The sequence below is a fragment of the Aotus nancymaae genome, unplaced genomic scaffold, assembly GCF_030222135.1.
Source record: "Aotus nancymaae isolate 86718 unplaced genomic scaffold, 86718_ANA_hifiasm-v0.15.2.pri h1tg000033l, whole genome shotgun sequence".
NCBI lineage: Eukaryota > Metazoa > Chordata > Mammalia > Primates > Aotidae > Aotus > Aotus nancymaae.
Window position 1 is genome coordinate 37,655,600 of NW_026988447.1, and position 22,557 is coordinate 37,678,156.

Consider the following 22,557-nt stretch of genomic DNA (forward strand, 5'->3'; position numbering starts at 1 on the left):
GGAGGTGGAGGTTGCGGTGAGCCGAGATTGCACCATTGCACTCCAGCCTGGGTAACAAGAGCGAAACTCCGTCTCAAAAAAAAAAAAAGCCAGAATATTACAGATGCTTTTAGCGATAGATGCTTTTCGTCATCTCTTTGAACACCTTTCTTCTGTGTCTAATTTTCTTCTCTCCACCCCAAGAAATAACTTCTTTGTTTTTTATGATATATCTATTTTGAGACATATAAATTTAATTTTTGCACTACTTATGGGATTCTATTGTATCATTTTTTATTTATTCTGTTAAAAGACATTTTGTTAGCCATGTTTTATAGCAAAGGCTCCATGAACAACATGGTACCTCTTGTGTTTAAATGTTTCTCCATACTCCATAGATACTAAATTTCTGGTTGTGTTACAAATGCTATACACCTACCTATAAATGCTTGAATCTATTTCTGGGTTTGCTATACTGTCTTTTAACTTTGCTTATGGTCTTCTCACTTTGCTTATGGTGTCTTTAGCTGTATGGAAGTTTTAAATTTGAATGTTGTAAAATGTGTCAGTCTTTCCATTTATAGGTTTTTTTTCCTGGTGTCTTCCAGCTAACAAATGTAATTTGAGCAAACAAGCATGGCAGGTGCTTCTTGGGATATTTGTGAACAAAACAGATAAAAATTTCTGCAATTGTGAAGTTAAGAAATCATTGTCTAACTCAAGGTCAATAATGCATTTTCTTGCAATCATTGTTAAAATTTTAACAATATTTGGATTTTTATCTATAATTTATTTTTCTATTTAGTGTGTGCTGGAATCTAATTTTATTTTGTTATCCAATGCTATTTGTTGGATAGCAGTACTTTGTCCATTCAATTATAATTCCTCTTCTTTTATATACCACATGCCTGTAAATGCTTGAATCTATTTCTGGGTTTGGTATACTGTTGTATTTGTTACTGTATCTATAGCATACTGTTTAAATTGCTGTAGCATTGTGGTGTTTTGCTATGTAATAAGCCAAGTTTTTCCCTCTTTCTTTTTTCTTTTCCTTTTTTTTGGCAAGATTATTTTGGCTAATTTTGCACACTTACCCATTCATGGAACTTTAGGATTTATTTAAGATTAAGTGTTATAAATTATTCTATTGGAACTTCATTTTTCAATGCAATGAAGTTGCAGTGAATTTTAGAGAACTGACATACTCAAAATATTGACCATTGAACACATATATGAATGTTATAGTACCATGTTTGTTTAGATTTCCTTTAATATCCTTTAGTAAAGCTAATTTTCTCAATAAGTTCCTATACCATTTTTTGTTTGCTTTACTCCCAGATATTCTTTGTCATAGTAGTGAATAGGATTTTTTCTATTACGTTTTCTCATTATTGCTGGTATTTAAAAAAGCTACTGAATTTTTTTTAAGTGTTCATCTTCTGTATGGTAACTTTTAGTGTATTCTCTTACTGGTTCTAATAATTGGTAGATTATACTGAGTTTTTAGGTAAGTGGCCAAATCGTTAGTAAATAATAATAGCCTTGTATCTTGCTTTTCAACCTTTAAATTGTAATTGATGTAGATTTCTGGCAGATATTTTTATCAAGTTAAGAAAAATTCCTCAAATTTCTAATTTGCCAGTGGTTTTTATTATGCATGGGTGTTAAATTTAACAAATACATTTCAATATCAATTGAGCTTGTTATTTTTTCTTTTTCTCTCATTTTGAATTACATAAATAGATTTTCTAAGGCTGTAAAAATTTAATTGCATTTAATGTTAAATCACTGTCAATTTTGTCTAGAATGATGTGAGAAAACATTTTAAGATGCACATTCTCTGTTATAGAAAGTTATCTGCAAAGGAGAAGGAGGCGACAGATTTGAAAACCTAGCATTTGACCAAAGGTAAAGTATTACCAGAAAAATATCATTTTCTTAGTTATATTTAATTATCATTAAAACAATTCTTTTAGTATCAGAAATGTTTGTCTATGGTCTGCTGTTATTAAGTTTAAATGCTTTGTTCTTGATATTTACAAGAAAAAGCAAGTATTACAGGGTCTATAAAATTAGTTCTCAGTGAGGAACGATTTTACTCGTTTCCTCAGGAGATATTTGGCAAACGTCTGGAAACATTTTTGCTTGTCACTACTGTGGAAAGTGGGGCTGCTGCTGCCATCTAATGGGTAGAGGCCAAGGATGCTGTTAAACATCCTTCAATGCACAGACTAGCCACCCCACAACAAAGAATTTTTCATCCCAAAGTAGTAATTGTGCAAATATTTAAAACTTCCGGTTTTGAAAAAAAAGGAAAAGTATTGATTGCATAGGTAAACTAAACATAAAATTTTTATGTGTAATTTATTTTACTTGTTACATATTTATTAAACTAGATGGAACAGAATATGCTATATTTTTATTGTCTTTTTTTTTTTAGCTTTTTAGCTCCTCTTATTACTGAGTATGATAAGCATCTAGAAGAACTAAATGGGCAGCTGAAATATTATCAGGTATGAAATCATAGTTATGAGGCTTTTTAAATATTTTATTATGAAAATAAAGAGTAGCCGAGGTGGGCAGATCACAAGGTCAGGAGTTTGAGACCAGCCTGGCCAGCATGGTGAAATCCCATCTCTACTAAAAATACAAAAAAATTAGCTGGGCCTGGTGATGTGCACCTATAATTCCAGCTACTTGGGAGGCTGAGGCAAGAGAATCACTTGACCCCAGGAGGCGGAGTTTGCAGCGAGCCAGGATCGTGCCACTGCACTCCAGCCTGGGTGATAGAGCAAGACTCTGTCTCAAAAACATTTTTTTAATAATAAATAAAAAGTAAAATAGACTCCCTCTTTTTAAAAAGACATTGATGAGGAAGACAATATTTGCTGTAACTAATTGATGGCCCTCTGTAAATATGAGTGCATGTATATATGTGCATATGTTTAAAGATTCTATTCTAGCTGGATACAGTAGCTCATGCCTATAATCCCAGCACTTTGGGAAGCTAAGGTGGGAGGATCATTTCAGCCTAGGAGCTTGAAACCAGCCTAGGTAACGTAGTGAGACCCTATCTCTTAAAAAAAAAAAAGTTAGTTGGGTGTGGTGATATGCGTCTGTGGTCCTAACTACTCAGAAGGCTGAAGTGAGAGAATCGCTTGAGCCTGGGAGGTTGAGGCTGCAGTGAGCTGTGGTGAAGCCACTGTACTCCAGTCTAGTCAACAGAACTGGATCTTGTCTCAAAGAAAAAAGTCAAGATTCTCCTTAGTTTTGTCTTTTAATTCAGTATTTCCTTGCTCTTGCTATCTTGCTTGAAGTATTTCTTAGATGCTTAGAAGAATCTCTTAATCTCATTATTTGCTTACATCTCTCTCTCTTTAACATAAAACTGCCTCTCATCCTTTTAGACCTTCCTTCTTACCTCATTCTATCTGCATTTCCCATTACTTGCAGAATGGATTATCATTTTGGGTCTCAGGGCCGCTTGAACTAGGATGTGTAGTAGGCTTATGGAGAACTAGAATAATAGCACAAAATTGTTTAGGGTACAATTTGAGTTTCAGTCAGCTACATGTTTAGAGTATACTTAATATTTATAATGTGTTTCTTTGATCTGAAAATGTCTTTAACATTTTTCCCTAAAATTTTGACCTTTCTGATACTGGGATAACAATATAATAGAAGTATTTCTTAAATAGAACTTATATGTCTCAAGCTAAGCCTATCAGGAGGCAGTGACCTCTCTTCATCAGAGCTTGAATATACTCATGATTATATTTTATTTAATTCCAATTCCTGGATGAATATGGTTGTGGCAAGGGTAGCAGAGTTGGCTTTCATTAATGCAAATGAAAGAGAGTATAATGACTTTATATTAAAGCAACCCAGCCAGGCGTGGTGGCTCACGTCTGTAATCCCAGCACTTTGGGGAGCCGAAGCACACAGAATGCTCGAGATCAAGAGTTGAAGACAAGCCTGGTCAACATAGTGAAACCCTGTCTCTACTAAAAATACAAAAATTAGCCAATTATGGAGGCACACAACTGTAATCCCAGCTACTTGGGAGGCTGAGGCAGGAGAATCACTTGAACCCGGGAGATGGAGGCTGCATTAAGCCAAGATCGTGCCACTGCACTATAGCCTGAGCAAGAGAGTGAGACTCTGTCTCAATAAATAAATAAATAAATAAATAAATAAATAAATAAATAAATAAAATATATATTAAAGCAACCCCTGAGACTGATTTTCTCAGAATGGGGCTGTGTGTGTGGCAGACACTAAGCACTTTCTCCCTTACTTCCTTTTCTTTTTATGCATGGGCATGAAGGGATTGTACTGTATACGTTCAAGTGTAGCACATAGTAGGTCCTTAAATATTTAATGAATGACTAAATGCCAGGGCTTATGGGAATAAGATGATTAGAGCTAGCTTAACAATCCCTTATTTATCAATTAATGCATTGATATGTAGTTTTACTAAAAGAACACATAATACGTAATACTTCCAATTTATAAAAATAAAGTTAGGTTCTTTTACTGCATTTGGAATTGTGTAGGCTTTCATTTCCAAGGTTATTTTTCAAATACATAAATGTACAAAGTTGTCCTATAGACTCAAATTTCAAATAAAAGCATTCCATTAAACTTACAGTGTCTGTTTTATCATAAAGTCTTTTCCTGGTCTTTACTGTGTATTTTTTAGCTTGTAGTCATTTAAATTTATGACAAGCACAGTAATGTCTTTAAATCTTTCTAGTTGACAAAGAGCAACAGAAAGCTCTCTTTTGCACAAATGATATTTTGCTTTTATTTTTAGGACTAGTGAATCTAAAGTTTCTGCTGAATTTACTCTCTCTAAATTCCTATATTATATACTTTGGTTGTTATGACATAGAATAGCTAATTATCTTGAAATTAAATTCTTTTAAATTTTTATAATCTGATTCATGTATTTCTTTAATCAGCCATTTTACTAAGATGTTTAACTTTGTGTTTCCATTTGGCGTTCTTTACCACCAAAGGGTGGTCACTGAATTAATTATGAGAAAAATAAACTATGCTAGAAAGCCAAAGAGTCTATGATGATAAAAATAATTGCTCCTTTTTTTAAAGAAAAAAAATGTTGACAGCTAAGAATCGTTGCTTAGAGAGATGTGATTGATTAGAAGGACTAGTTCGTATGACTTTTTGACCTAGTCAAAAAATAGTATATCTCCAAAGCAGAAAAAGTAGCAGTCTAATTCTCTATATGGAAGATTTTCTGCCAGAAAATGTAAATAGTAGGGAAGAATTTGATGATATGAGAAATACTATATGGATTTCACTTCCTGCCAAATATAAATATTTTGAAATATTTTACATAAGAAATTTCTAGTGTGAATATTACGATCCATCTTTAGTCTTAGCTAGTGAATATATATCTTACATAATTATTTAGGAGTAATAAATAGTCTTTAAGGTTTTGCAACTTTTAAAGATCAATTTATTGACTGCAGTGAGCTGCGATCATGCTCTCACCTTCTAGCGTAGGAAACAGTGAGACCCCATCTCAGGAAAAAAAAAAGATCACTTCCTTTAAAAATTATAAAATTAATGTAATTGCTACAATAAATCCAAACCTCTTGCCATGGCATTTTCAAAACCCTGTACCTCTCTTTCTCACTATATCACTCCATATATGGTCAGCGCTCAATTATGTAGTAGTGAATTAATTCATATTGGTTTAATTGTGTTTCAGGCATAATGGAGACCTTGGAAAAGTTCACCTTTCAAAGCAAATTTATAGTTAGAATTTGCTATTGCTGATCTCCTAGACCAAGCTGCCTTGATCTTCTCTGGTTGAAAGGGAGAGAAAAAGGCTTGGAGAACTGCCTGTTCCACCTGTCCCTTGCAAAGGTGTACTCTAGGATTAGCTTCTCTCCATTAGCCTAGGAAGCACAATCAAGACTAATACACAATCATAAATTGATTACAGTTTTAAGTGAGATTTTTACATCCTTTTACATGTAAATTCAGGGTTTTTTTTTTTTTCCTGCTCTCCACTTGCTCATTCAGACTTACTGAGAGTTGACCACTTATTTTCTGCTATTTTGTTTTTACTCATATTTCCACCTACTTTAAATGCTCATCCTTTTCTTTTCAAATCCTAACATCTTTTGCTCCTTCAGAGAGCATTAATCAGACCTTCATTTAATTCCCTTTCTAGTGTACATTTTTTTCTTCCTTGTATTTTAGTTAGGTTTTTTTTTTCCAATCTTTCCTACTCTTTTTCAGTGAGCCTGTCTGTTTACCTTAGCAGCTTTGTATGGTACAGAGAGTTTAGATAGTTAATGAAGGTAGTGAATCAGAGACTGAATGAATGACTCCTAAAAAAGACCTCCATTTTCTTCTTTATTGTTAGCATTTTACCTTTTGAAATACTAGAAAAATATATATGCTTATATGGACTTCACCTAAACTGAGGTGAGGTAACTAAGATATACATTCAAGATAAAGTAACCATCTGGTATTTGTTGTAGTGACATACTGAGGAATATCTTTCATTTGTTTTTCACAACTACAGATCATAGGAATTACATTTATAAATATTTCTCACTGTGTTACATAAAATATTTCTATTTTATTTATATTCTATTTAAAATGAATGTTTATTGTGTTCTGTGTATTAACTATCCATATTAATTATCCCTTGTTAGAAATAAAGAATAAGTCTTTCTTATCTGTAGACTAGTGTCAGAATCTGATTGCTTACACGAGTGGTCTACTTAATGGGGATCTAATTGTCTGGAAAATGTATTGCCACACCATATTTTATTCTTTCAGAAGCAGGTGGGTGAGATGAAACTACAACTTGAAAATGTCATCAAGGAAAATGAAAGGTAAATTAATTAACTATTGGTTCTATCTTTTATCATTGTCTTAGGTAATTTTTATTTTTGTTATTTGATATTTGATAGCTATAGTATTAATGGTTAAGAATGTGGACTCTGCGGGGGATGGGAAAAAAAAAGAAAAAAATAATAAAGAATGTGGACTCTGGGGCCTGATTTCTATTTGACTCCAGGCTTGATTACTTATTAGCTGTGTGACCCTGGACAAGTTACTTCTCTTTCTGCATTAGTTTCCTCTTCTATAAATCAGAGGTAGTAATAGAACCTGTTTCATGGGGCTGACTGTAAGGGATAAAGTAAGTGCTTGGAGTAGGGTACAAAATAAGCACCTTACAAATATTAGCAATCAATAGTGTAGTGTATAATATGTATGTATGTTAGAAAAACATATTGATAAAATGAAAACTTGTTAAAATATTACCAATACTGGTGCATTTATCCATGTTTTTCTTCTATTTCCCATCCTTCTCTATCTCTCTGCCAGAGATAAGCACTATCTTGAATTTCATGTTTATCATTCCCTTACTTTTACAGTTTTTTATAGGTGTGTGTATCTCCAAACAATATACTGTTTGGTTTTACATTTTTAAAGACTATAGAAAAATGGTATAGTCTAGTGTTCTGGGACTTAATTTTTTTTGTCCAATAACATACACAAATGCAAGAGTTTCAAGGAAGGAAGTTGCTGGATTATAGGCTATATGAATTTCAATTTTGCAATATAACATCAACCTAATTTCCAAAGTAGCTATACCAATTTATATTCTTACCAGTGATATTTATGAGTTTATATTGATCCATATCTTTTAATATCTGTAGGTCTTGTCAAGCTTCTTAATTTTTATCATTTTAACTTAAATATTTTTTATTGTGGTTTTAATTTGCATTTTCCTGAATACCAATATTGTTGACCATTTTTTATGTTTATTTACCCATGTGGTTTTCTTTTCTCATAAAATGCTTGTTCACATATTTTCCCCTTTTCTACTTAGCTTTTCGTTATTAAATTGTCAAAGTACATTATGTGATCTGTATTCTGAAAGTCTGTTGATGTGCCAGTCAGTCTTAATGCAGTAAACAATAACATTCTAGAAATTTCAATAAGAAAGGACTTAATTCACTTACATTTAAGTGCTACTAAATCATTGGCTTTACAGTTACACTTCAGAGACTATAATCTTGAGGTCAGCAATTTATAGTGCTACCACCATCTCTATTGCTACCATGGCAGCATCATTTCCATAAAACCAAATACTGGAAAAAGGGCCATAGGATATTGACTACAAGAGACACTTGTATCTATCCAGTTTGGCTTATCAGCAGCGATAGCAACAGAAAAAATGGTCTCAGCTCACTTCTGCCTTCTATATCTCCCTTAAATGCTTCTCACTGGTAAAATTTTAATCTTATCCACAACTTCACCTGGAAGACATCTGGGAAATGTAGTTTTAGACTTTCTGCCCCTGTGACAGAGGCCAGAATATGGAAGGGGATGGAAATAAATAATGAATACCAGTGGTTCATATAACACACTCCATAATAGGTGTTTCAAATGTATATTCCCAGATTGTAGTGTGTTTGGTGAAGAGAATTTTTTTTCTTGTTTTTTTTTTTTTTTTTTTAATTTAAAGTATTTGAATCTCTCACTTTCTCCTGTGGTTATTGTTCTTTGTATCTCCTTTATGAAGTCCTTTCTCAGTCTAACGTAATAGAGATCTTCTCTTACATTTGCTACTAAAAAATGTTTAAAGCTTTTCCATACCAAGTTTCTTAACTTTAACCCATAATATTCACATAATTGAACTGAACTCTGAAATATCTTTTTTTGTTGACTTTTAACTGGACTAAACATCCAAAATGTTTTGAGTTCTAAATTTATTCAAAACATGGGCTCTTTTAAAGTTTGACATTCTTTTGTTTGCATTCTTCTATATTATATAGTAATTTTATTTTTATTTTAGTGTAGCTATATTTAAATTAATACATGCTGTTTCTTAAAATTACATAGCACACCCATGGAATTGTCTTGCCTTTGACTATTTCATGATTTGCTCTCTTCCTTGTATTTTCTATTAGTTCTCTTTCCTTCTAATTTCCAAAAACATCATATATTTAAGCTGACAGTGTTTACTGAAGTGCAAAATAAACTAAATCTTTTAATTGGGCTTTTAGTTTTTCTCATTTATTTTTCCCCATGGGAAATTTTTTTAATCGAAACTTTTTATGATTTACTATTCTTTTCCAAAATATTTATTAAGCAGGAATATGCTCTTCCTAGTAAAGAATATTATAAATATTTCTGAATCACCAATATACTTAGATAAAGCTTGTATTTTAATGTGCTGAGAATAGATAAGGTATTTTATGGTTGAGATAATCATTTAATTGTTTCCTATATTGGACTTTATATTATTCTTTTCATATCCAGATCTTTTGAAGCCAGTCTTTAAAATCTACCTTCACCTATTTAATAGTAATATTGTCATGTCTCATGAATATGTTTATTCCTAGTACAATAGGAAAGTGTGAAAAAATAGATTCTAAGCTTATTAAAGACACTTTTGGTAACTTGAAAGTGTTATCAGGTTTTAAAGTGAACTCTACTAATTATGTCATTAGGAAACATCCTACTTTTAATTATATATTGCAGCTAAGGACTACAAAATCAAAAGTATTTATTATTTTTAAGGAAAATACCTTAAAATATATATACATGGACAGGTCTAAATAATGGAAACTAGCAATGACATGGATTATATAATAGCGTACAATTTCACATTACTGAGTTTTGGAAAAATTTTAATACTTACATTTGTATACCAGAGTATACTATCTGAGAATTTACTACAAATAGGAAATAATGAAGTCATTTTATAAAAGTCAGACTGAGGAAAAGGTAAAAAAAATACGTATTTTATTCTTAGTATATCATTCTCTCTCCCATTTTTAAATCCTCGAAACGTATTTCACGTTGAGAATATAGAGGTTTTTGTTTTGTTTTGGTTTGTCTTGTTTCTTTCTCAATACTGTTTTTTTCTCCTCTCATAGCTTTCCAGAGGAAGGAAATTGAGTAAGATAATTGAATGAATACATGTACAGCATTTTCTGATACTAAGTAGATACAAAGTAAATTTTATTGTTGTCATTTTATATTTTACTGTTGAGAGTATGGAAGACATCATCTGTTACCAGTACAAGAGCTGTTTTTTTCCTTCATGCATAGTCACATAACCCTGATTTTATTCCAATAGCAATGTGCTCAGGGAGGATGAGCTTCTTCCACAATCTGAGATAATAAATCATTGACCTAAACCAGGTTTTATGTCTTTTTGCCAGGAATTGGCTTGGAAGTGGACATGTGACCTAGTTTTAGCCAGTGAGATATAAAGGAAAAGTCTGTTGTGGAGCTTCTGAAAAAGCTTTTTCTCTTTGATAAGAGGAAAGAGGGGAAAAAGAAAGCTTTCCCTTTTTCCTGGTCATTGTCATTTTGGAAAGTGATGTGTGAAGCTGCTGTAGTCATTTTTTTAACTATGTGCATAGATATCAGCAACACAAGAAGATTAAAAGAATAGAAACATAAGGAAACATTTGCAAAGTCCTTAAATGACATTACTGAGCTGGTGAAGCAAATCTGGAACTATATGCTTTCCAACTTCCTATTAGGTGAAGTAAGAAGTATTTATTCACAACTATTGAGTGATTACTAAATGTCAGGCATCATTTAAGGCTTTGAGATACATTAGTCAATAAAATACAAATGACTATTCTCATTTATTTGTTGGATGTTTTATTACTTGTAACCAAAGCATACTGATAAAGAGGTTTAATTACATCTGTCAGGGGTTCACAAACTATAGCTTGTGGGCCAATTCTGGACTGCCACATCTTTTTGTAAATAACATTTATTGGATTACAGCCATGCTTATTTATTAAATATAGTCTATGGCTGCTTTGCTTTATGTGATTATGAAGTTGAATAGTCTTGACAGAGATTGAATGGCTCACAAAACTTAAAATATTTATTTACTCTCTGGCCCGTTACAGAAAACGTTTACTAATCCTTGATACATGCAATGTTCTTTCACAGCAGAATCTCTTAAACTAGTCTTTAACAGTCACTAAAAGGATTTTTTGAAATTTAAAACTATCTAAAGATATTTATTTAGGCCTATATATATACACATATATATGTATATAGCTTTAGAACACAGAAACATAAAACCTCAACAGGATTGTAAAGTTAGTATTTAGTACCTAAAGTGCTTAATACATGAAGCTAGTATGTAGTGATATTTGGCATACTGTTATTTTTTTATTTTCTAATAGACATATTTATTTTTTTAAGATTACAACTAAATATAATGTAGATTTAAATGGCATTATAAAATGGAATTTTTTTAAGCACGTATTTTTTATTGATGTGCTCTCATAATTTGACTAATGATAATCAATAGTATGATATTAAAATTGATTTTACTTTTCCTAATTATGCCATTCATGTGTGCTGACAATATCCTATGAATACAATATAGTAAATGTTTATTGCATATTTGAAATTTGGGAAGGAGTTCATGTATATATTTATAAAAACAATAATAAAGCCAATATTTTTCACTGCTGGCCCAGAAAATGTTATTCTCCTCCCTTCAAATTGATTTGTTTAGATAATTTCAGAAGATGTGCTATGAATGTTTTATCTATTCTTGAGTAAAAAAGAGAAAAGAAATCTCTGAGATTACATGGTCAACGCCACTGTTCTGGTGCTACTCAAAGTCATTATATTGTGAAGAAGACCATTCCCCAAAGCCCACCAGAATCCTATCTGCCTAAACTTTAACTATGAAGTTTTAAATATATATTTTAATAGTATCCTGAAAATTTAGAACTAAACTGGTTTCTCTGTATGTCTCTGTTTATAATTGAGTTTATGTTTTTGTATTTATATATGTATAGACCGCTCATCAAACTTCCTTTTGTTACTATTCTTTAGTCACCCTGACCTTACGTTTGCGTCTTTAAACATGGTAAACTAGTTTCAACCTGAGGACCTTTTACGTGTTTCCTCTGCCTTGAATGCATTTCTCCAGAGCTACCCAGGACTGGACTTTTCTCTTCATCCAGTCTCTCATCAGGAAGACATTCCTCACCACATTATCTAGCCCTGCTCTTCCCAATCCCTTCCTTCTTTCATTTTTATATTATCCAATTTTATTTTATTCAGAGTACTTTATTACTACTTGAATTCTTTTTTTTTAAATTTTACTTTAAGTTCTAGGATACTTGTGCAGAACTTGCAGGTTTGTTACATAAGTATACATGTGCCACGGTGGTTTACTGCATCTGTCAACTCATCATCTAGGTTTTAAGCCTTGCATGCATTAGATATTTGCCCTAATGCTCTCTCTCCCTTTAATCCCCACCCCGCACTGTAGGCCTTGGTGTGTGATGTTCCTCTTCCTGTGTCCACATGTTCTTATTCAACTCCCACTTGTGAGTGAGAACATGAGGTGTTTGGTTTTCTGTTTCTGTATTTGAGAATGGTGGCTTCCAGCTTCATCCATGTCCCTGCAAAGGACTTGAATTCATTCTTTTTTATGGCTGCATAGTATTCTGTGGTGTATATGTGACATATTTTCTTTGTCCAGTCTATCATTGATGGGCAGTTGGGTTGGCTCCAAGTCTTTGTATTGTAAACAGTGCTGCAGTAAACGTACATGTGCGTGTGTCTTTATAGTAGAATGGTTTATAGTCTTTTGGATATATACACAGTAATGAGATTGCTGCGTCAAATGGAATTTCTGGCTCTAGATCCTTGAGGAATCACCCCACTGTCTTCCACAATGGTTGAACTAATTTACACTCCCACCAACAATGTAAAAGTGTTCATTTCTCCACATCCTCTCCAGCACCTGTTTCCTGACTTTTTAATGATTGCCATTCTAACTGATATTGTGATTTTGATTTGCATTTCTCTAATGACCAGTGATGATGAGCTTTTTTTCATATGTTTGTTGGCCACATAAATGTCTTCTTTTGAGAAGTGTCTGTTTATATCCTTTACCCACTTTTTGATGGGGTTGTTTTTTTTCTCGTAAATTTGTTTAAGTTCCTTGCAGAATCAATATTAGACCTTTGTCAGATGGGTAGCTTGCAAAAATTTTCTACCATTTTGTAGGTTGCCTGTTCACTCTGATGATAGTTTATTTTACTATGCAGAAGTTCTTTAGTTTGATTAGATCCCATTTGTCAATTTTAGCTTTTGTTGCCATTGCTTTTGGTGTTTTAGTCATAAAGTCTTTGCCCATGCCTGTGTCCTGAATGGTATTGCCTAGGTTTTCTTCTAGGGTTTTTATGGTTTGGGGTTTTACATTTAAGTCTTTAATCCATCTTGAGTTAATTTTTATATAAGGTGTAAGGAGGGGTTCAGTTTCTGTTTTCTGCACATGGCTAGCCAGTTTGCCCAACACCATTTATTAAACAGGGAATCCTTTCCCCATTGCTTGTTTTTGTCAGGTTTCTCAAAGTTCAGGTGGTTTTAAATTTGTGGTGTTATTTTTGAGGTCGCTGTTGTGTTCCTTGATCTATGTATCTGTTTTGGTACCAGTCCCATGCTGTTTTGGTTACTGTAGTCTTGCAGTATAATTTGAAGTCAGGTAACATGATGCCTCCATCTTTTTCTTTTTGCTTAAGATTGTCACCAGCTTTGTTCTTTTTGCTTACAATTGTCTTGGCTATATGGGCTCTTTTTTGGTTCTGTATGAAATTTATAGCGGTTTTTTTCTAATTCTGTGAAGAAGCTCAACGGTAGCTTGATGGAAATAGCATTGAATCTACAAATTACTTTGGGCATTATGGCCATTTTCACAATATTGATTCTTCCTATCCATGACCATGAAGTGCTTTTCCATTTGTTTGTGTCCTTTCTTATTTCCTTGAGCAGTGGTTTGTAGTTCTCCTTGAAGAGGTCCTTACATCCCTTGTAAGTTGTATTCCTAGGTATTTTATTCTCTTTGTAGCAATCGTGAATGGGAGTTCACTCATGTTTTGGCTCTCTGCTTGTCTATTGTTGGTGTATAGGAATCCTTTGATTTCACACATTGATTTTGTATCCTGACACTTTGCTAAAGTTACTTATCAGCTTAAGGAGATTTGGGACTTAGACAATGGGGTTTTCTAAATATGCAACCATGTCATCTACAAACAGAGACAGTTTGACTTTCTCTCTTCCTATTTGAATACTCTTTCTTTCTTTCTCTCGCCTGATTGCCCTGGGCAGAACTTCCAATATTATGTTGAATAGAAGTGGTGAGAGAGGGCATCCTTGTCTTGTGCCAGTTCCAGCTTTTGCTCATTCAATATGATATTGGCTATGGGGTTGCCATAAATAGATCTTATTATTTGGAGAAATGTTCCATCACTACCTGGTTTATTGAGAGTTTTTAGCATGAGGGGATGTTGAATTTTATCAAAGATCTTTTCTTCATCTCTTGAGATAAATATGTGGTTTTGTCATTGGTTCTGTTTCTGTGTTGAATTACATTTATTGATTTGTGTATGTTGAACCAGCCTTGTGTCCTAGGGATGAAGCTGACTTTATTGTGGTTGATAAAATTTTTGATGTGCTGCTAGATTTGGTTTGCCAGTATTTTACTGAGGATTTTTGCATCAATGTTCATCGGGGATGTTGGCCTGAAAGTTTCTTTTTTTGTTGCATCTCCACCAGGTTTGGGTATCAGGGTAATGCTGGCCTCATAAAATGAGTTAGCAAGTAGTACCTCTTTTTCTATTGTTTGGAATAGTTTCAGAAGAGAATGGTACTAGCTCCTCTTTGTACCTCTGGTAGAATTCGGCTGTGACTCTGTCTGGTCCTGAACTTTTTTGGTTAGTAGCCTATTAATTACTAACTCAGTTTTAGAACTTGTTGTTGGTCTATTCAGGGCTTCAGCTTCTTCCTGGTTTCATCTTAGGCAGGTGTCCAGGAATTTATCAACTTCTAGATTTTCTAGTTTATTTGCATAGAGATGTTTGTAGTATTCTCTGATGGTAGTTTGTATTTCTGTGGGATATCAGTGGTGACATCCCCATTATCATTTTTTATTGTGTCTATTTTATTCTTCTCCCTTTTTTTCTTTTTTAGTCTAGCTAGTGGGTCATCTGGTTTGTTAATCTTTTCACAAAACCAGCTCCAAGATTCATTCATTTTTTGAAGGGTTTTTCATTTCTCTGTCTCCTTCAGTTCTGTTCTGATCTTAGTTATTTTTTGTCTTCTGCTAACTTTTGCATTTGTTTGCATTTGCTTCTCTAGTTCTTTTAATTGTGATGTTAAGGTATTGATTTTAGATCTTTCCCACTTTCTTATTTAGTGGGCATTTAGTGCTATAAATTTCCCTCTTAACACTGCTTTAGCTGTGTCCTAGAGATTATGGTACATTGTCTCTTGGTTCTCCTTAGTTTCAAAGAATTTCTTGATTTCTGTCTTAATTTCATTATTTACCCAGGAGTAATTCAGGAGAAAGTTGTTCAGTTTTTATGTAGTTGTGTGGTTTTGAGTGAGTTATGCAAGGTCGGTTCGTCATATGCAAATCAGTAAATGTGATTCATCACATATACAGAACTAAAGACAAAAACTGTGTAATTATCTCAACAGATGCAGAAAAGGCTTTCAATAAAATTTAACACCCCATCATGTTAAAAAGTCTCAATAAACCAGGTATTGAAAGAACATACCACAAAATAATAAGAGCCATCTATGACAAACCCACAGCTAACATCATACTGAATGTGCAAAGGCTGGAAACATTCTCCCTGACAACTGGCACAAGACAAGGATTCTCTTTCTTACCACTTCTATTTAACATAGTATTGGAAGTCCTGGCCATGGCAATCAGGCAGGAGAAAGAAATGTAACCTAAATAGGAAGAGAGGAAGTCGTACTATCCTTATTTGCAGATGACAGGATTCTATAGCTATAAAACTCCATAGTCTTGGTGTAAAAACTTCTTAGGCTGATAAACAACTTCAGCAAAGTCTCAGGGTGCAAAATCAATGTGTACAAAATTACTAGCACTCCTATACACAAAAAATAATCAAGCCAAGAGCCAAATCAGGACTGCAACCCCATTCCCTGTTGCTACAAATAAAATAAATAAACAAACTACCTAGGAATACAGCTAACCAGGAAGCTGAAAGATCTCTCTACAAGGAGAAGTATAAAATACTGCTCAAAGAAATCAGAGATAACACAAAAATATGAAAAAACATTCCATGCTTATGGGTAGGAAGCATCAATATCATGCAAATGGCCATACTGCCCAAAGCAATTTATAGATCTAATGCTATTCCTATTAAACTACCATTGAGATTCGTCACAGAACTAGAAAAAAACTATTTTAAATTTCATATGGAACCAAAAAAAAGAGTCCAAATAGCCATGGTAATCCTCAACAAAAAGAAAAAAGCTGGAGACATCACGCTGCCTGACTTCAGACTATATTGCAGGGCTACAGTAACCAAAACAACATGGTACAACAACAGACACATAGACCAATGCAACAGAATAGAGAACCCAGAAATAAAGCCATACACCTACAACTATCTGATCCTTGACAAACCTAACAAACTCAAGCATTGAGGCTTTCCTATTCAATAAGTGGTGCTAAGATAACTGGCTAGCCACGTATAGAAGATTGAAACTTGACTCCTTGCTTACACCATATACAAACATTAACTTAAGATGGATTAAAAACTTAAATGTAGGCCAGGTATGGTGGCTCACACTTGTAATCCCAGGACTTTGAGAGGCCAAGGCAGGTGGATCATGAGGTCAGGAGATTGAGACCATCTTGGCCAACATGGTGAAACCTCATCCTTACTAAAATACAAAAAATTATCTGGGTGTGGTGGTGCACACCTGTAGTCACATCTACTGGGGAGGCTGAGGCAGGGAAATCGCTTGAACTCAGGAGGTGGAAGTTGCAGTGAGCTGAGATCACACACTGCACTCTAGCCTTGTGACAGAGCAAGACTTCATCTCAGGGAAAAAAAAGAAAAAAAACTTAAATGTAAAACCCTAAAATACAAAAACCCTGGAAGACAGCGTAGGCAATACCATTCTGGACTTAAGAATAGGCAAAGATTTTATTAAGAAGACACCACTTTCTCAAAGCCAGAAGGAAAAAAAAAAAGACGCCAAAAGCAATTGCAACAAAAGCAAACATTGACAGGCGGAATCTAATTAAACTAAAGAGCTTTTGCACAGCAAAAGAAACTATCAGCAGAGTGTACAGACAACCTACAAAATGGGAGAAAATTTTTGCAAACTATGCTTCTGACAAAGTTCCAATATCTAGCATCTATAAAGAACTAAGATTTACAAGAAAAATCAAACAACCTCATTGAAAAATGGGCAAAGCACAAGAACCAACACTTTCAAAAGAAGACATGCATGTGACCAACAAGCATATGAAAAAAAGCTCAACTTTACTGATAATTAGAGAAATACAAATCAAAATTACAATGAGATACCATCTCACACCAGTCAGAATGGCTACTAAAACTTCAAAAAATAACATGCTGGTATGGTTGCAGAGGAAAGAGGATGCTTTTACACTGCTGGTGGGAACAGAAACTAGTTCAGCCACTAGTGGAAAGAAGATTGGATTCTCAAAGAACTCAAAACAGAAGTGCCATTTAACCCAGCAATCCCTTCACTGGATATGTAACAAAGTAATAGAAATCATTCTACCATAAAGACACATGCACCCCCATGTTCATCCAAACACATATTCACAATAACAAAGACATAGATCAACCTAGATGCCCATCAACAGTGGACTGGGTAGAGAAAACATGGTACATATACACCATGGAATCCTATGCAGCCATTAACAAAGAACAAGATCGTGTCCTTTGCAGGAACATAGATGGAGCTGGAGGTCATTATTTTTAGCAAACTAACAGAGAAACAGAACAGCATATACTTCATGTTTTTACTTATAAGTGGGAGCTAAATGATGAGAACACATGGACACTTAGAGGGAAACTACACGTACGAGGGCCTATCAAGAGAGTGGAGATTGGGAGGAGGGTGAAGATCTGGAAAAATAGCTAATGGGTACGAGGCTTAATACCTGGGTTCTGAAGTAATCTGTACAACAATGCCCAGTGACACAAGTTTACCTATGTAACAAACCTGTACATGTAACCCTGGACGTAAAAGTTAAGTAAAAAAATAAATAAACTCAAATTTTTTTAAAAGAAAATATGGAACAGAATGTAATAGTGAAAAGAACTAAAATTCATGTAATTTGAATCTTGGAGAGAACAAGAAAGACAAATAATATTTGAAGAGACAATGGCTGAAAATTTTCAAAACTAGCAAAAGATCTGTGGATTAAAGAAACACCATACATCACAAGCATGATAATGCAAAAAATCTAGAAAATCAAAGAAAAATTCTCAGAACAGAGATTATCCTCAAAGGAATAGCAATAAGATAGCTGACTTTTCTACAGATGTGATAGAAATCAGAGACATGGAATATCTTCAAAGTGCTGAAAAGGAACAAAAACTGTCGACTAAGAATTGTGTGCTCAGCGAAATGTTTTTCAAGAGGGAGGGTTAAATAAGTACATTTTCAGATGAAAAGAAACAGAAAATCAACATTGGCAGAATTAATCCAAATCCCAGAAAAGAAGGAAAAATAATTCTAGAATAAAGTTTAGAACTATGGAAAGGGTAAATATGGGAGAAAATCTAATGAATATAAACTTTTAAAAACAATAAGAATGGCTTTAAAATGTTTAAGGAGACTCGAAATATGAGCCAGCAATATCATACATTTAGGAAGAGTGTAAATGGAGTTGAAATATTGTCAGGTTCTGACATTATCCGTTAGAAATAGGATACTAATTTATAGTAGAGGGTGGCAATTCTCAAAGATGCATGTTACAACATCTGGGCTGAGCACTACAGTAAACTAAAAGATTCTATCACTTCCAAGCTAATGTAGTGGGAAAGTGGAATAATAAAATGTAACTAATTCCAGTTAATAAGCAAAGAGAATAAGAAAAAAGAGAGAAATGTTTTGTTTTTTTTTAAAAGGCAAGGCAAATAGAAAGTACATACTAAGGTAATAGATATAAAACCAGATACCTCAGTAATTGCATTTTTACTGAACTACATGCTATAATTATAAGACAGTGATTTACCAGAAATTGACTAAATGAACCCATAATTATATGCTTTTAATCAAAGAGATTCCTAAAACACAAGAGTATGGAATGGGTGAAAATAAAAGGATAGAAAATATATATACCATGGAAGTGCTAACTAAAAACATGCTGGTAATATCAGACATAGTAGAATTTAATGTGAAACAGATGATTACAGATTAAAAGGCAGTTTTCATAATGATAAAAATTATATTTTCCCCAGAGATATCACAGTTTAAAATTGGTAAGCACTCAATAACAAAGACTCAGAATATAAAATGTGATAGCACTGAATGGCAGAACAGACAAATGCACCATTATAATAGGAAATTTGAGCAGATTACTCTCAGTAAGTAAAATAGCAACCTGAAAAAAAAAGCAGTAAGTTAAGATGCAATATTTTAATAAAGCAATTAAGAAAGTAAGGGACATATATAGAATACTAATACTGAATACCTTCAGAATATACATTCTTTAAGTACATATGATAAATTTCTGAAATTGATCAACTCAAAAAAGCAACTATCAGAGATTATAAAATGATTGAAATTATTCAGATTATTTTCTTTGATGACAGTCAAAATTGTGCTAGAAATCAGTAACAAAAAGGTAACTAGAATATCTCCAGCTCTTTCTAAGTTAAGCAATATGCCTCTAAATGTTACTTACAGGTCAAAGAACTCACAGTGAAAATTAGAAAATATTTTCAACTGATTAATAAAGAAAATAACATAAAAACTTTCGTGTTGCCACTGAGGTGATTCATACAGAGAAAGCTGTAATCTTAAGTGTATGTATTAAAAAAGAAAGTCAAAAAATAATGATGTCTTAGAATTTGCTGAAGAGATTAGAAAAAAGACAGCAAACTAAACCCAAAATTATATTAACACCTCAGGATCAGAGCACCCTCAGTGAGAGACAGCAAGCATTACAAACAGCAAGATTACACAACTATTCCCCAAGTATTCCAGATACTGAAGCAAACAAAATTAAACTATGTATAGGTAGTCCTTCCTTTTTGTGAAGTACAAGATGATAAAAATGACCTTGCAAGCAGAAACTGTGCAAAATTATCTTAGTAATCAATAGGGTACAATTATGTCTATGACCTTTAAAAATTTTGTTAAGACACTAAAAAACTGTCTTACTGTTGGTTATAATTATATTGCTGGTTATAGCTACATTTTTAACAAATAAGACACATCTCAGTGTTTCTGATATTTTAAAGTACAGTGTGCTGAATATTAATTGTACTATTTTTTTCATTTCATTTTACAATCAATATAAAGGATTAGAATAATTGATATATTATGATGTAGATAACTATAGGATGAAAATGATAGAATATTATGTCATTAAAATATTTACAGAAAATTTTTTGGAATATTAGAGAATGCATATGTCTGAACACAGTTAAAAAGACAGATTGTAGTATTAGCAATACAATATGTCATTAGTCTATTTTTAATGGAAAGTAAAAATTCTGCTAGTGAATATATTACAGAATTTTTAAAAAAAGAAAATATGTTTTAGAATTAATAATACCTTTTTTATCTAGGACTTGGGGAATCTTTTTTAAAATGTGTTTTATTTCTATATTGATCATTTTCTCTATTAGGTAAATATTTTATACAGGAAAAATAAATTTTTTTAAAACACTGTTAGATATTTAAAAATAAAAACTTTTGTGTTAACCAGTACTTGTAAGTTTTTGTAATTAGAAAATAATTTGCAAGCTCTGTCCTTTCTTTAGAGAGTAATTACATTTTTGTTTCTAAAATGTTTATCTCCTTAGTTTCATTGTATTTGGTGAACTTTATTTTCAATAAATATGTTCTGACATTAAGATTTAAGTTTTCTAGTTTCAAAGGAGATTTGTAATATTAGTAGATCATTCACCTCAATGTTTTAGGTAGATGGATGTAGTTTATTTTGTAATTTTAACTTTGAAATGTATTTACTATAAATATTTTCTGTTTATAATTACATGAAATAAGAGTGTTTTCTGATAATATAAATTTTTTTCTCTTAAGTATGTATTACTTTAAATTAAAACAGTCACCCTTTTAAATTGTCCTTCCTCTTTTTTTTTTTTTGTAGTTGTTTTAAAGCATGAAATATCTGCAATTTACCTTAATGTTAAGATTAAAGTTGAATTTAAGGCTTTCAGTATTATTGTTGAGCTTATATAAGGATGTGCTGAAAAATAAAGCTTCTGATGTCTTAATTTTATAACCAGCAACCATTTTATTCTCTTTGTGTGTTAACTGAAATTAGTAAGAAGTCCAGTGAGTTTTGTGAAATCCACTGAAGAAAATAGCAAATAATTCTATAAGATTTAATATACAATTTTCATTTAATTGACTGGATGAAACTGCTTAGGTATTTTATAATTTTTCTGAATGGCTTGTTTTATCGTTTAATGAGGGATAATACCTGAATTTTGCTATTTTGAAAAATTAAAATATCTCTAGTACAAACTGAATCATGCTTGAATTAATTTGTATTTGAAATTGTGATACAAACTTTTTATTCCTATAGCACAATATTTAATGGTAATTAAACACTTCTGATTTTTTATTCAAAGTCTACTTAAAAATGGTTTCATGTGAAGAATTATTTTTGACCCAAATGTTTATTTAATTGACCTCAACACAGTAATTACTAAAATGAGTTGACACTATCATGTTAACTGTTTCTTTCAAAGGTTGCACAGTGAATTAAAAGATGCTGTTGAAAAACAATTGGAGGCCTTTCCCCCAGGCACAGAGATAGGAACTGATATATATGCAGATGATGAAACAGTCAGAAACCTTCAAGAACAATTGCAACTAGCCAATGAAGTGAGTGACATGTATTTCTTTTTTTTTGGCCTCTTTTTTTTTTTCTTTTTTTCTTTTGGTCAGAGATGTGCAGAGAAAGTGACATGTATTTTTAAAAATTATATTCTGAATTAACATACCTTTTAAAAATTCATGTTAATTATTATTTATGAATATCGGAATAACCAAATTGTAACATGATGATTTTCTACAGTTTACAAGAATGTTAGAGGTAGCAAAACTTTTGGGAGCCGCGATGGCTCCGGCCAGATGTCCTGGCGCTTGAGGAGGCGAGGCTATGAGTTCGATGCCAAGCTGGGCAATATGAGAACCTCTCATTCATTGAAAAAAAAAAAAAACTTTTAATAAACACTCTCACTGTTATAAATGTACTTGCCAAATACCCTCACTGCTTGTTATAAATGTGTTTAATTAAATCATAAAGCTTTTGACATGATTTTTTTTCTTATAGGATTTTTTTTCTTTTTCTTTTCCTTTTTTAAATTATACTTTAAGTTCTAGGATACATGTACAGAACGTGCAGGTTTGTTACATAGGTGTACATGGGCCATGGTGGTTTGCTGTACCCATCAACCCATCATCTACATTAGGTATTTTTCTTAATGCTATCTCTCCCCTAGACCCCCAACCCCC

General features: G+C 32.7%; 1 protein-coding gene across 8 annotated transcripts in view; it reads left to right on the plus strand.

The window, feature by feature from the left end:
* The window catches only part of SCLT1 (sodium channel and clathrin linker 1), a 223,477-nt gene that overhangs the window by 54,414 nt on the left and 146,506 nt on the right, over nt 1–22,557 (plus strand). For all 8 annotated transcript variants that reach the window (XR_010345381.1, XR_001110683.3, XR_001110682.3 and 5 more), the window contains exons 3-6: nt 1,829–1,887; nt 2,420–2,492; nt 6,802–6,857; nt 21,789–21,924. Coding sequence is in view for 4 of the 8 variants with exons in the window: in XM_064383881.1 (XP_064239951.1) it covers nt 1,829–1,887; nt 2,420–2,492; nt 6,802–6,857; nt 21,789–21,924 (324 nt within the window). In the remaining 4 variants the exon portion in view is untranslated. The remainder of the gene's footprint in view (nt 1–1,828; nt 1,888–2,419; nt 2,493–6,801; nt 6,858–21,788; nt 21,925–22,557) is intronic.